Source organism: Neoarius graeffei, chromosome 9, assembly GCF_027579695.1.
Source record: "Neoarius graeffei isolate fNeoGra1 chromosome 9, fNeoGra1.pri, whole genome shotgun sequence".
Taxonomy (NCBI): Eukaryota; Metazoa; Chordata; class Actinopteri; order Siluriformes; family Ariidae; genus Neoarius; species Neoarius graeffei.
The window spans coordinates 55,215,907-55,231,113 of record NC_083577.1 but is presented as its reverse complement, the minus strand read 5'-3'; the positions used below and the strand labels follow the sequence as shown (position 1 = coordinate 55,231,113).

At 40.2% G+C, this 15,207-nt stretch overlaps 1 protein-coding gene across 1 annotated transcript; it reads left to right on the top strand.

Moving 5' to 3' along the window:
- Window positions 1–6,973: 6,973 nt before the first annotated feature.
- Window positions 6,974–12,820, top strand: ndp (norrin cystine knot growth factor NDP). Its single transcript, XM_060928763.1, has 2 exons — window positions 6,974–7,261; window positions 12,568–12,820. Exons 1-2 carry the CDS (start codon window positions 7,070–7,072, stop codon window positions 12,790–12,792), a joined length of 417 nt encoding a protein of 138 aa, XP_060784746.1. The 5' UTR covers window positions 6,974–7,069; the 3' UTR covers window positions 12,793–12,820.
- Window positions 12,821–15,207: the final 2,387 nt, after the last annotated feature.

Below are 15,207 nucleotides of genomic sequence, written 5' to 3'. Positions count from 1 at the left end.
AGCACAAGTCGCCTTCTTTATAATGTACATGTATAATTGAGTTCAATTTGCCCATACTGATTAAGAACAAGGATTAATATATTCTGAGTATGCTTCACTTTATATATACTATATGCCTGTTCTCCCTGCCTCTCTCTGTTCATACCTGGTACAATAATCAGTGAGTTGTCTTTGGCTATGTGCAGTCTGAACATTATTCTAGATGGTAAAATGAAGAAATGTTATTCTATACAGGCTGTAAATTAAAGCAGTGAGACTATTTTCTTGCAGGTCAGTGTTCCCAGAGGAGGTCATTTTTGGAAAGTAGCGAGACTGTTTTTCTGCATTCACCTTGTGGATATAAATCACCCAGAATTATGAGACCTCTCCTTTTTTATATGTAGCTTGAAACAAGACTTGAAATCAACCTCTTGAAAAGAAGACTGAAATGTGTCTCAAATCCATCAGTGTTCATTTCCCTTTGCCATTCTTCACTTGGGTAACAGGCTACGCAACGCCTCAAAGGCAGTCTTCTGTTGTGGCTTTAGGGGAACATGAAAGGCATCTTCAGCTGATAGAAGGGAAGGTGCACATGGGTGCTCTTTCATCAAAAGGGAAAGTGATGGATCTGGGACAAGACGTATGGCTATACTCTTAGAACTCGACATTGTCACCCACCTGAGCGACCCTTTATTCTTTCTTTTTGTCTCTTTCGTTCCTAAGTTGCTAACTGTGTTTTAGGGTCATGGGAAAAATGATGCCGTGTTTGCATGTTCCAGGGCAGTATATCTCGCAACACAGTCAAAGAGTTTTTAAATACATGGAGGAGGCAAACACAAAAGAGAATCCACTTAAGAAAGTCAACTTTGTGAGAAAATCTCTGCCAAGGCCATTTTACCGTCATGCTGACTGAGTGAATGAGCTGTTGAAATGGTATGTCAACCCCAGCATGAAACTACTATTCATAAAATAGACAATGTCTTAACAAAACCAGAGCATCAGTTACTTTAGGTCCTTTTGGCAGTTAGTTTAATGACTGTACTACACGTTTAATGGGCCAATGAGATCAGACAAAGTACTGAATCAAAGCATCATGTACAGACAATGTTTTGAGAAATAGGAGCAGTTCTGTAATTGTATGGTCTACATGGAGAGTGTTGGTGGTGTCTTTGTGCTGCTGGATTGTAAATAGTCCTGTCAGAGGGGGAAGAGATGGAAGGTGAGAAATAAATGTAACTTCCAAAAAAGCTTTGCAAGTTTCATAAACTTTTGACCCCTAAACCTTTCCTTTAGTTATGCCAGCTTTCCCTTAATTTTCCTTGACGGTTTAAGTTTTGAAACTAGTTTATGAACACATTTTTCTAGCTTGTAATACAGTATATAACAGTTTCCCACCCTTATACAGCTGAATGAAAACTGCTGAAGCAATGCCTGAAATGGGAAGAATCAGATTATCAGATCTTTTTTTTTTTTTTTTTGCTGTACAGGGCCTTAGCTCTCTCTTGGATTGAGTCCACACCTCAATTTGAAGATTACTAACTCCCCTCTGGTGCCAATATTTTGGGGGTAATTTAATACATCTCATTCTTCCCCCAACTTCTGCCATTTTAAATTGCTAAAATTATTCGCATTTTAAACAATTGAAAACATGTTTTTAAAAAAACCTCTATCAAATGCTTTATATGTCTGAAAGGTAAAATGACAACTGTTCCTTCTTTATGAATTTAATTTCATGTCTGTCTTGTTTTGATCCTTCATGTGATTCAAATAAAGAGGTTTCAAAGACTGTTATTGGTTGGAGTGTCTTTCCTATTTAAACTGAGTGTCTATATTAAATCTTATTGACCTCTGATATTTGCTTGGAATATATTTTAAATAAACTTACATTAAATAGTTCAATTACAGTAGAATAATAAGTAATTTGTTTTCCATATAAAGGCGACAGAATGAATGCACATACAAATATTAGTATAGTATAGTATAGTATAGTATAGTATAGTATAGTATAGTATAGTATAGTATAGTATAGAAAGACATTTAAACTACGCTTTTCTAACTGTCAAGCTTACGATTGAAGGTTCCCAACTATATCTGTTCATAATCCCCCTGATTATTGATAATACACAAATATGTATCTTCCTTCAGTGTTTGTCAAATGTTGGTTGTGTCTTTTCTTGTTGCACATTGTTTTATTATTTATAGATTTGATACCATGGCCCTTGTGTGTGATTTAAACCGTATTGTCCTTTAAGCTACTTGATTTTTATTTGAAAGAGAAGCTAAAATTGTAACCCAGCCTGGACATAGTATGAGCTGTGTGAATTTCTGAAGCACCTCCCAAACCCAGTGGTGACCCTGTTGTTTATGGGAGACTACAGTTAGTGCAATTATAACGCTTTTGGACCAGTTGTTTTTAAATAAACCAATTCTGCAAACAGTTTTATAACCTCAAGCTTGTAAAAGAAGACCAGGCTGTTGCTCACCTTTGGTTCTGCAACCATTCCATGGCTGGAATCCCCATTTGCTTTGTGAGAGCACGCTGGTGTGTCAGCTGTGTGGATGTGTCACCGAAGTGATCTATGACTGCTGTGTCACGTTCCACAACTATCCCTGAGATGTGCATCATCTGTCCTTTCCCTTTTCCTACTGATTCTTCTATAAAAAATGAGTGAAATGAGGGGTGTTAATGTGAGAGGAGTGGAGTTGAGGGGAGGGGGAGCAGTGAGAGGGAGGGAGGGAGGGAAAGAGGGAGTCAAGAGCTCACACACAATCAGTGTGCGTGAGAGAGAGAGAGAGAGAGAGAGAGAGGGGAAAAAAGGTTTAAAAGCAATTGTTATTGAAGCATTTCCACTTCAGTCCAGGGAGGTGCAGCTGGGGTTGGATATCGAGAGCTGAGAGGAACTGGAGAGAAGGTAAGCTCACCCTGAATCTAAAGGTGACCCAGCGCTCCACAGTACCACTTTGCATGAACTGCCTTTATTCTTTAGTCATTATGTTGCCATCAAGCTGATCAGCAGATTTTGACAAATGTTCAGAGTGGATCTGAGCTTCTTGCTTAACATATTTTTTTAAATTACCTGAGGAAGTATTGTTACCACAATATCACCTTCCAAAGCCCTGTTTTTCTTTGTGGGTTTCCTCAAGTCATGGACACCTTTATCAGCCGTCCTTGTGAGCAGCCGAGACAAGGTAATTATGCAGTGTGTGAGTCATGAGTGAAACGAGTTGGTTGGAGGCACTGAGCCTGGGGCAGGTTGCTGGTATGTGCATCAGATGAGAGACACAATGTGTTCTGTGGTAGGCTGGCTGCTGAGATGAGCTATAGTCTCTGCACAGACAGATACTGAGAATTCATAGCTGAAGCGTTCAGGAAAAAATTGCATATAGTCTTCATTTTATGGAGGTGGATGTGAGGCATCACTTGATTTCCCTTATACAGTTAGAAGCAAACTCCACCAACCCACCACCTCTGTGAGTGTGTGTGTGTGGTGTCAGGTTGCTCATTATCATTTTTATTGCGTTGCCTGGTGTTCTAGTCTTGTGTGTGAGATGTATACATATGAATGCCAAATTAAAGATGGATGCTTAACAGGATGTCATAATACAGTTCCTAATTGCTGATCATGTCCTTTGGGACACCTATGACCAGGACCTTTCGTATTTCATTGTCTCAATCTGACATTCTCTATTCTAAGAAGTCTAAATTGTAACACTAACGTCAGCTTAGCATGGGCTTACAAGATCTACTGCCCTTGGTCAGTGTCTGAGCTCAGATCTACACTGTTTGTCTTATCTTCATCATGGGGGATATATTTAGTGTGAGGCTTAGCTGTGGCATACAGGAGGCATGGGCTGGTGGTATTAGAGTGTAGTGCCCCTGTTCGGGCCTGGCATGCTGTGTGGGTGCAGATGAGTATAGGGAGGAGGGGTGCCGGGGTTATGCGGTCTTGTAGGAATCTGCCCTTTGGTTTATTAAAAGCGGGCCAGACAATAGGGCAAACAAGCACCAAACAATGACGTAAGCCATGAGTGTAAGAGGAGGCGAGTTTGTCAGTATGTAGGAGACTTTACAGGACTTTACAAGCAGTACTGTAATAGATAGTTCATCTAAATGTAATTTTGATAGGATGGAAAGCATGAAACTCATTCTAGTTTTGAACTGTATTGCATATATAGCTGCTCTAGTCATCAACAAACCAATTGCAAACAGTTATGATTCAGAATAAAAGGATTTTTTCCAGAATCATGGGATTTACTTAGAGACTGGATGCAGCTAAAGAAGTTACCTGATAAATCTGGTCTGGACTGAATAAATTGCTTCTCTGAAGCAATACTGTGCCAACCATAGCAAATAATATGAATTCTGCCTTACCCGCCCTTTCTCATAACCAAAGGCACTTTTCAGTCTGAAAATCCTCTTCAAAATGACAGAGTCTGTACTTTAGCTTATGCAAGGCGGAGAGCAGCGATGAGAGCCAGAGACAGGACAACTTACACCAATATAAAGAGACTACCTGAAATCCCCAAAGTTCCTTCAAAGTGTGTGTGTGTGTATGTGAGAGTGGGTGGGTAAAACCACTGTATCACATGTGATGTACCCAGACTCAGAAAGCATCTTTTATTCCCCCAAAAGAAATGAACTGTGGTTTTTACTGGTGAGATGGAGGCTGAGGCATGGCCTGTGGCTGCTTTTGAATGTCAGGAATTTCACAGTTCTAATGGCATAGACGCTGAGGCCCTTCACTAAGTCTGTGATACCTTGATCAAAAAGCACAGTATCCTGTTTTCCGAGGACAGCACACAAGGGACAGTTCAGACCAGAGGTCTGCTGTGTGGCATCAACCCTGGATAGGACTCCTGGAGAGGTACAGGAAAGTGTCTGACTCATTTTAGCCTGAAAGCATTATACAACACGTTTGCAGTGTCTTGCTCACTTTGGGCCTTCACTTTGAATGTTTATTGCTTTTCTTCTTGGGAATAAAAATATGCTGCTTTGGTTCAAACAATAATTAGCAGATGGTTTGCAGTAAAAGTACAGCGATGTAAAACATTGAAAATAAAAGATTCTTTTGGGCTTTCAGTTGAAGTATAACTTGTAAATGTGAAATTACTGTTGTTGTAGTGAAATGTACTGTCACCAAAGCTATTAGCCTGATCAATCGGGGAAATAATATTTGGGTTGTGATTTTTCAGTGGTTCCAACAGCACCTTTCTCCTTCAGAAATTTCCATGATGAAATGAGTTTATTTATTCACAGAGTTCTTGGCTCAGGCAACATTTCTAATGTGAATACTAATTACAGGAAACATTTCAGTACAGTATGAGTAAAACTACAATGCTGCCAAATTGAAATCAAACAACATATGTCCAACAAATGAAACTCCAGCTCTGAAAACCATAATTATGGTCCCACAAAAAAATATTAGCAAACACCAGACTGGGAAGTAGTTGAGATCAGAGAGACAAGGGTGAGGCTGGGCTTGAGGCAGTGCATATTGCTGTCTCAGATGAAAGATATCAGAAGTTCCCATTGCTGATTGTAGACATACTGGGTTCTGTCAATCGGTGGATGTGAGCAAGTATGGATGCTTCTTTAAGTAACTGCCTACCTGCTCTTAGGAGTTTCTGTGCATGGATGTGTGGATGAGGGAACGTGCCCCCCAAGTCTTTCCTACTCAAAACACTGAGTCTCCAGACTTACCGTAACTGCTGTTGTTCATGACTAATGACCATGAGATCCTTCTCTTGCTCTCTAGTCACCTTGTCACTGTGTGTCTTCAACATATTGCTCAGATTTATTATTATATACGTACATGCAAAATGGCAACCACTGGCAGTAGGATGACTATAGCCATTATATCCGATTATATTAAACTCGTGATAGAGAGTTCAACCTGTATCTGTACCTGTCTCTCAGTTAAGAACAGACTTACGATGTCTGCTTGTGTAAACCCTGCAACACAAGCTCTCTGGTCCAGTTAAACATTTCAGAGAGTATTTATTTTAACAGGCAAATTGATTCTTAAATTTCTCACACATGGAATGTTAAAGTTAAATGATTCTGTACAGAAAGAAAAACACAAGGGTATGTTTTTTTTTTTAAAAATCAACTTGAAATGTTTGTGATTTTAGAACAAATGATGGTCTTGACAAAATATTCAGACTTAAATGAGGAAAAATGGGACAGAACATGTTTCGACATAATACAGACTTTTTTTTTTTATGAATGATAATTTCCTCTCCATGAAAAGGCTTGCCTAAGTTTAAGGTTCTGGGCCTTCCAGACAGTAGAGAAAGAACCAGGTGGCTTTTCACTGCACAAGACACTGCACAAGGTTAATAAACAGATGAATTTAACCACCACACAAGGCGTTTTCTTTAGAGGAATATGTACCATTGTCAAGAGGTCAATAAAGTGTATAGACCACAAACTAAAGTAAAGTAAATACATAAATATATAGTTAACTTGTCTTGTTAACTTGAGAGAACATATTTTGACATCTCTTTTTTCCAATGAAAAATTCATTCTTGGGGAAATTACTTACCACAGTCTATTTATTAATGGATTAGGTTTCTCCTTGGTGTAATAAAATCAGATTTTTTTGTCTGTTGGGAATGTTAGAATAACAGCAGGGTGGGCTGCCAGCACGCCTCATACAGCAACCCACTCATTCCTGACTGGATACACAATAGCAGCCACCTTGATCAAATTGAAGCAGTGTAGATTTTTTTCCCAGGGTTTTTTTTTTTGTGATTGAAAAGCTCTCAAATGCAAAATCGCTCATGATCCACTGGCTTGTAACTGCCCAATGCTCTCAAACTATACAGACATAACCTCACATTAGATCTTCTACCTTTCACCATGGCCTAAACCTACTTTTTTCCTTCTTCGCAGAAAGAAACACAGCTAGAGCTAAAGGAGATGGCCGTGCATAAAGAACAAATCCACCACACACTCCAATTTACCAGTGTGCCAACAGAACCCAGGCAAAGAGTTGTGAATTTTCCTTTGTAAGTGAAGAAGCTCCATCTCTGTCCATTTTGTTGCTGGGAAATTTCCTCACCTTTGCATTGGTGCCAAGGTGCCAGTATGAGGAACACAAGCACATTTAGCCAGCCAGGAATTGTGCTTCTGCTTGTCACATGTCCTCTGCTGAGTGTTCTGTGTGGAGTTACCTGTAAGGCTGAGAGTGGACACCTTGGGGACTCCGATCCTGACAGGTGTATGAGACACCATTTTGTGGAGACCATCACACATCCCATCTACAAGTGCAACTCCAAGGTGTGTTACCAGCTGCATGCTATTTTATACTCCTTGCCATTTAATTTGTGTGACTGTGCATGAATGTATGACTCCCTCTAGAAATATTCACAGTCCTTACTTAGGAAAAGGGTGATAAAGACGGCTGTTTCGGTATTTTGTTCAGGTCTGTGGCCTTGTGTGCTTTCATGCTGATGGGGTTTTATTTGGCAATTAGTGTCCAACTGAGATCAACAGCAGGTTATCATACAGTCCCATGTTGCTTATTGAGTTCCAGTAATGGTCCATATTAGACCCTGCTGTAAGGTAATACACTCAACATCCATATATTCTTGCTAACGAGATGTTGAAGGAAATACAGTAAGTAAAAGGTTTTTTTTTGTCAACCCTTAGGTCCTCATCTTAAATCAGATAGCATGGTCCAAATGCCCTTTGCTCTTTTCTCATGAGCTCTACATTGGTTACACCTTGGCAGAGAGCAGTGAACACAGACAGCCTGTGAGTCTCATGGTCTAGCCAGGAATAAGTCCACACAGGGTGCATAAAATGTCTGTGCAATGGCCCAGTTCCAGAGCTCTGCATAGAACTATGGCTGAATCACCAATTTTGCCCTCCAACCTAAATCATGCTGGAGCCTTACACAGAGTTAGTGTGAGCCAAATGAGGAGACTCTGATTTACCAAAGTCAGCCCTTGGAAGGACAAATTTGGGCTTTAGCATGTCAGACGTGCACTTCTCTAGCAAGCCCACCTGGGACTTGTCAGCAAAGAGCAGAGATTCGTGAATGCAGAAATTTTCCTCCATCCTCTAAACTGATGAGGGGCTGTCAGGAACCTATGCTATCACTAAAGAATTTCATCCCGTTCCTTGGGTGTCATTCTTGATGAGCTTTCATATCAGTTCCATTTTACAAGACAAACCACAATGAGCTAAGAGAATATGTAATACATTGACAGATAGACATCCATGTTCAATTAGGAATGACTTCTTCACATACTCACACATCCAGCCAGGGTACCAAGTCCTGAGGGACCATTTGAGATCTGTGCTGTAACTAATCATGACAGATTCTGCTGTCGCAGCTTTCACTTATCCCTAATATGACTGGTTGTTGGTCTCAGAGGACTTATTGTGAATTGACGGTGAAGACTAGGTTTATGGCCAGAATAATTCAGATCAAGTACAAGACATTTACCATCCCACAAAAGGATTATGATTTGACATCCAGGGTCACAGGCACATTGTGGTACCGCATTACAAATTACAAATAAAGCTTGTCTTAGTAACAGCTTTAAAGAAGCCTATTACACACTTCATGAGCTATGAGGGTGGCTGTGGCTTCATGCAAATTTAAGCAGCACTGCCTCGCATATAGCCTCTACCTGCTCAATCACTCATGCTATAAATACAAAGAAAGGAGAGTTTGTGCGGAAAAACCTACATCTGCTGCCCAGCTGTTGTCACCTAACTCTATTCACTTCAATCTTCATTTTCCTTTTTTTTTTAGGGCAAAGTTGTTTTTGTTTTTTGTTGGTGGTTTTTTGCCCTAAAACTAGGGCCAAATTTTGTTCTAGGCACACAGATAACTGACATTAATTTCAGCCAACATCCCATTTAAACTGACTACATAGTATGCTAACTTGGGCTATATCTACCAAATACAGGGTGTTTCAAAAAATTTAATGTTATTTGAGATGTAAATATCCCAGAAACTACATAGTCTAGGCAAATGAAATTGAACAGGCTTAATGTTGAGCAATATAAGATTTATTCCTCAAAATTTGAATGAGAATTTCAAAGGTATGTGGATTCCATGAACAATTTCACAAATTTTCAATACGCGCGCCACCTGAGACACGGCACACAGACACACACAGACAGCCTTCCTCTTTGAACTTTTTGTGCAGTGTCCAAATCTGCATTGTAGTTGGTGCATTTTTAGATAATTCTCTCATAAATGCACGCTGCACAGTCTTGTTCGACTGTGTTCACGCCTTTTCTTTTCCAGTGAATGGTGTTTCTATACCTAAAAAGATAAAAACAAAAAACATTAAATATAAAATTTTGACCTGTTTCCACACATGCTGTTAAAATTTGAGGTCAACTGAACGAGAATTGGCAAAAGTTATTAGATTGTGAAACACCCTGTATTTTGGAGATACGTACGCAAGCTTTTGTCACAGAATATAATGTAACCAATATTTAAATTAAAAAAAATTTAATGTTGGTATGATCAATGCCACAAAGGTATAAAGTGTTGACATGATCTAGCTTTTCTATTTTAAATAGTGAATATTTTCCCAACTGAAATTAAAAGATCAAGCATACTCCAGGTAGTCATACACTCCTCAAAAAAGTTACATCTAGCACCTTGAGGGGGTTTTCAGGTTGCACATCTGAGGAAACCCTTCAACATTCTATGTATAACCCTACAATAAAGGGGTTTTCCTTTCACAAAAGGTCCCAAGTACAGCCAACCCAGTAACCACCCAAAGAACCTTTGAGGAACTCACGTTTCTAGAAGCTATTTTTAAGAATAATAATGATAAAATAAAAATAAAAAACATCCTATTCATTTTTAGTCATGAAAACTGAAAAGTACAGAGTATGCATATGGGAATTTATGTACAAAGTGCTGCCCAAGGGGCTTAAGTACTTTCCATCATTACATGTAGCTGTTAACTGTTGAAGAGTGATACATAATAACATCACCATACTTTTCATACTCATAATAGCTGCGCTCTGCAGGAGGCTCATATTATCAAAGCTCGAGTGCTGATTAGAGACCCAATTTTGTCTTTTGCATCATAATAAATATAGTTAGATGGACAGATGATCCCAGATCCTTTATGAGCACTCTTACCCTGAGACACTTAAACAATGTGAGCTCAGGTCTGACTTCCCACAACCCTCTGCTGTAATCTTTTGGCTCCCAGCAGGCTATTGTCCCTGACAGTATGGGTGACACTTGGCTGACACTAGACAGCTGATAGGCACCATGACACAGGAGTCTGTTTACGGAATGCAACAGAAATGTGTGGCTCGTGGTCTGGTGTTAGTCACCCTTTATTCAAAATTAGAAGGCTGATCAATTAAGTCGTGTTTGTCCATCTATCTGTGTGCGTCATCCAGTGGAGCTGACTAGCCAGATCTAATGCACCATCACATCACTCATTAAACTTTAATTATGAGAGAATTCTTATGAAGGATAGCTTCTTTCATAGGCTGCTGTGGGTGGCTTGATTGTTATCGACCATAGCTCAAGACCTAATAACCTGGCCCAGGTGCATCGTCTGACCCTCACAAAATGAGCTGGGATGTGTATAAAGCTCTATTTTTACATTAGATAATACAAATCAATGTCACAAAACAATGCAGCTCAAATGGCACCTGAGGTGAATTCTTGTTTGTGAGTGAGTTAGTGAGTGAGGGCGGGAGTGAAGGAGTGTCATTGAGTGTTTGTGTACGAGAGTCAGAGGCTGGTATAGCTTCTGCACCCAGATCTGGGAGAGATCAACCACACTCCCATCTCAGCACAGGTGCAAGGTCACACGTGGAGTACAGAACCATTCTTTGTTCACAGCTATGTACTCTCTGAAGTAACTTATCTCAGCCCTATCCTGAGGGATGGTTCACACAAACGATAGCCGGTCATGCAGTCCCAATCCAGACTGCCATGTAGACTTCAAATAAATTCAATAACCCAACCTGATGTCATTTCAATAGTCTGAACATGGGCTCCTCATATGTACAGAGATATCACAGTAGAAGTTAAATGAATATCCACATTCAGTCAGGGTTTAAACTGAATATTCTTAACTGTGTGGGGTGTGTGTGTGTGTGTGTGTGTGTGCATGTATTTTCTATGTGTCCTATCTCTGAGTTTTCAGATGAATAAAATGTAACACGATATGAAATTTTACTGTCAAATTATAGTGTTGGGGCGGCACGGTGGTGTAGTGGTTAGCGCTGTCGCCTCACAGCAAGAAGGTCCTGGGTTCGAGCCCCGGGGCCGGCGAGGGCCTTTCTGTGTGGAGTTTGCATGTTCTCCCTGTGTCCGCGTGGGTTTCCTCCGGGTGCTCCGGTTTCCCCCACAGTCCAAAGACATGCAGGTTAGGTTAACTGGTGACTCTAAATTGACCGTAGGTGTGAGTGTGAATGGTTGTCTGTATCTATGTGTCAGCCCTGTGATGACCTGGCGACTTGTCCAGGGTGTACCCCGCCTTTCGCCCGTAGTCTGCTGGGATAGGCTCCAGCTTGCCTGCGACCCTGTAGAAGGATAAAGCGGCTAGAGATAATGAGATGAGATGAGAATTATAGTGTTACTATAGAGTTTTTGAAGTTCAGGTCATGAAATTTCTGGACTTAAAATTTTCAAGCTCTAGAAAATTAATATTGCAGCCTATTTAGCAGTAAACAGTTCACTGTGAAAAATTAGGTTGTAAAAGCTCAAATTGTGAAAATTCAGCAACACTAGGTGACCTCAAAATTTTACCCTGAATTTCCACCACCTCTCTTGAATATTCACAACCACATGAATGGTGCTTAAGTTTCCAAAATGGGAACTTTCCACTACATGAATTCAGATCAGATATATTGGATATTATTATTTATTCATCTTCAGGAATCACTTAATCCTGGTTAGAGTCGCGGTAGATCCAGAATATACTTGGAACACTGGGTGGGAACCCTGGGATTGGGCTTTGGAGTTGTGAGACAGCAATTCCCACTGCATCACTGTTTCCTATACTCCATCCATCCATTATCTGTAACCGCTTATCCTGTGCAGGGTTGCAGGCAAGCTGGAGCCTATCCCAGCTGACTATGAGCAAGAGGCGGGGTACACTCTGAACAAGTCGCCAGGTCATCACAGGGCTGACACAGAGACAAACAACCATTCACACTCACATTCACACCTACGGTCAATTTAGAGTCACCAGTTAACCTAACCTGCATGTCTCTGGACTGTGGGGGAAACCAGAGCACCAGGAGGAAACCCACGCAGACACGGGGAGAACATGCAAACTCCACACAGAACGGCCTCCGTCGGCCACTGGACTCGAACCCAAGACCCAGTTCTTGCCGTGAGGCGACAGTGCTAACCAGTACACCACCGCACCGCCCGTTTCCTATACTGCATATTACAATTTTAATTATTAGCATTTTAGGTTTGCAGTGGACAATTTAAAAAATATCAAATTACATTTGTGTTTTTTTTCAGCATCATGAACTGGGATTCTGATTTTGGTAAATCTGATTTCGCTTCTTATGACAGCTTTGGTGAAATACATAATCCCTTTAATTTTGTGGTCTCTTTTATTCCACAGATGGTACTCCTGGCTCGTTGTGAAGGTCACTGCAGCCACACGTCTCGTTCAGACCCTCTCATCTCCTTCAGCTCCGTTCTTAAGCAACCATTTAAAAGCACATGCTTCTGTTGCCGCCCGCACACATCCAAACTGAAAGCAGTGCGTCTGCGATGCTCTGATGGAGCTCGAATAACTGCCACCTACCGGTACATCCTTGCATGCAGCTGTGAGGAATGCAAATGAATGGGCTTGCCAAGAAGAAGGAAATGGCTAAGCCCCATTTTATATGTGTTTTATTGCTGTCCATATTAAACAAACTATCACACGATTCATTAGCAGTGCTGGTATGGATGGAGATTAAGCCAGCAGCATAAAAATCAAAGAAAAAACATTCATGCATCGGTTGCACCTGGGCTTGGTCTCTGCCAGTTGATTAATTTCTAATGCATTCCACTGCTTTGATCACAGCATGTGAAAAATTATGGATGCTGCCAACAACTTTGCAGTTTAAGGGCGTTATGAGAGAACTTAGAAGGTATCGTATCCGTTCCGGGCTGGAGACATTCCAACAAAAGCGAGAGAACTCTCGGGAATTGTTCACAGGTTGCAGAGATGCCAGGGTAATGTCTCTGTTGCAGCTGTTTGACATAATAATGTCAGTGCTCGGACTGTAAGTGAAAAATGGCCATTTAATGTAAGTCTGGTCAAATATAGCATGCACAGTTGAGATCATTATGTTGAACAGGACTGAGCTGTCAAAGGAATATTAAAGTTCATAATGACAGAAATGCCCATGGGGCCCCTATGTTAAAATCACAAAAGAATGCTGCATTTCTTTAAGTTAACATCAGAATTTCATTAGTTTACAATAAGATGGAGCAGCGTTCTGTTAAAATCTTTGTCGTGCTTTGCTGTAATTATACCCTTTGTGAAGTTGCACAGAGTTTGTAATAATGGGAAAAAAAAAATCTGACAGCTCTGTTGGCTCCACACGTGACTCTAATAAATGACTTCCTATTGTTTGTACATACTGCCTGTATGTTTTGAGCCATCGTGTTAGACATATTGTGACCTTATATTATTATCTAGGTGAAAACCCAGAATGGTAGATAGAACCTTATACTAAGATCATGATATGCTGTGACTTTCAGCCAGGCCACAATAACTTATGGCTAATTTGACAGCATGACACAGTGTGTAGATGATGGTTGTAAATTCTCTTAATTCATGGTTACTCTGAAAGGTTTCTCCTGTTAAATATGTACTGAATGAGGGGTTCACTTCAATAATTTTCATAGCCTAAAAGAATATAATGTGCATAATTTCATTCATTCTCCTGAGACAGTCCTTTGTGTTCTTATTCTCTGTCAAGCAAAGTGAAAAATGAAAGATAAATTATTACTGTGACAAATAGGATATGAGCTCAAGAAGACATCTTTACAACTAACCAGTCCATCTCTATGTCCTACCCAGCTGGCTCTCATTCTGTTGTCCCAGAACTGTGATTACCAAAGTTTTGCTAAGTCTGAAATACATTATGTAAATCACAAAGATATTGCACACACATGGCTCAGTGTTTATACTCTGTGCAACAAAACAGGCCTGAATAAAACCGTTGTCGCCATTAAATTCAACAAAGACTGGAATATCCTTTAGATCCTCAATAATAGGCAAAGATCTTAATGTATTTTGACTTTATTAAACTCAACCTACTATGAGCTGCCATTTTTATTCCAGAGACTGAGAAATGGGCCATCTTTAAAATTGTATTACTATGCTCATGGATGTGATCATTGTATTAATAATAATAATAATAATAATAATAATAATTTTATATTAGAAAAGTTATGTGAACTGACATACAGATATAGCAATTAAAAAACTACTTGTGTCTGATGCTGATACAAATGATTGCTGCAAGAGCCCACTCTACTGGATGTACTGAAAAATGCACAGCAAAAAACGGCTGTCCATCACATGAACTTCTCAAATGAGAATTTGGTCACTTTATATTGGGCTCTTTGCAGCATATTATATGCCTTCAGGTATTAGTCTTTACATTCCATGCTGAGGAAGTATGGTGAGGCTGAAACAGACACCTCAGTAAAGGTATGTGGCTATAACCGAGCCAAGGACAACCCACAGAAAGAAAAACTGCATACTGCTATTCTTAACTCTGTATCTGGGTGAGGGCCTTCTCTCTTTGGGATGTCCTCCAGGATATGGAGACATGCTAGCGTAGAGTTTTACTATCTTACTCACTTAAATTAGATCTGCTCTGGATGTGGATTATCTACATTGTGTTCATTATAAATCGAGTGCATATTTCTTTTTGCTGCACTCTGTATCAACAGAATATTTTAAATCCATAACTATACACATTTCCCCATTGATCTTCTATCAGAAAGTCTGCTAACCAAGGGGAATTAAAATCTCATCTCATCTCATTATCTGTAGCCGTTTTATCCTGTTCTACAGGGTCACAGGCAAGCTGGAGCCTATCCCAGCCAGAGGTGGAAAAACTGGATTGACAAAGTAAAAGTCCTGCTTAGGTTTTCCTTCTGCCTGTGCTCTCAACACAGGCGATTTCACCAATTAGCTCATCAACCTGGCTTAGGGGATGTGGTAATTAGGATCAGCTGGTTCATTGAATTGGCT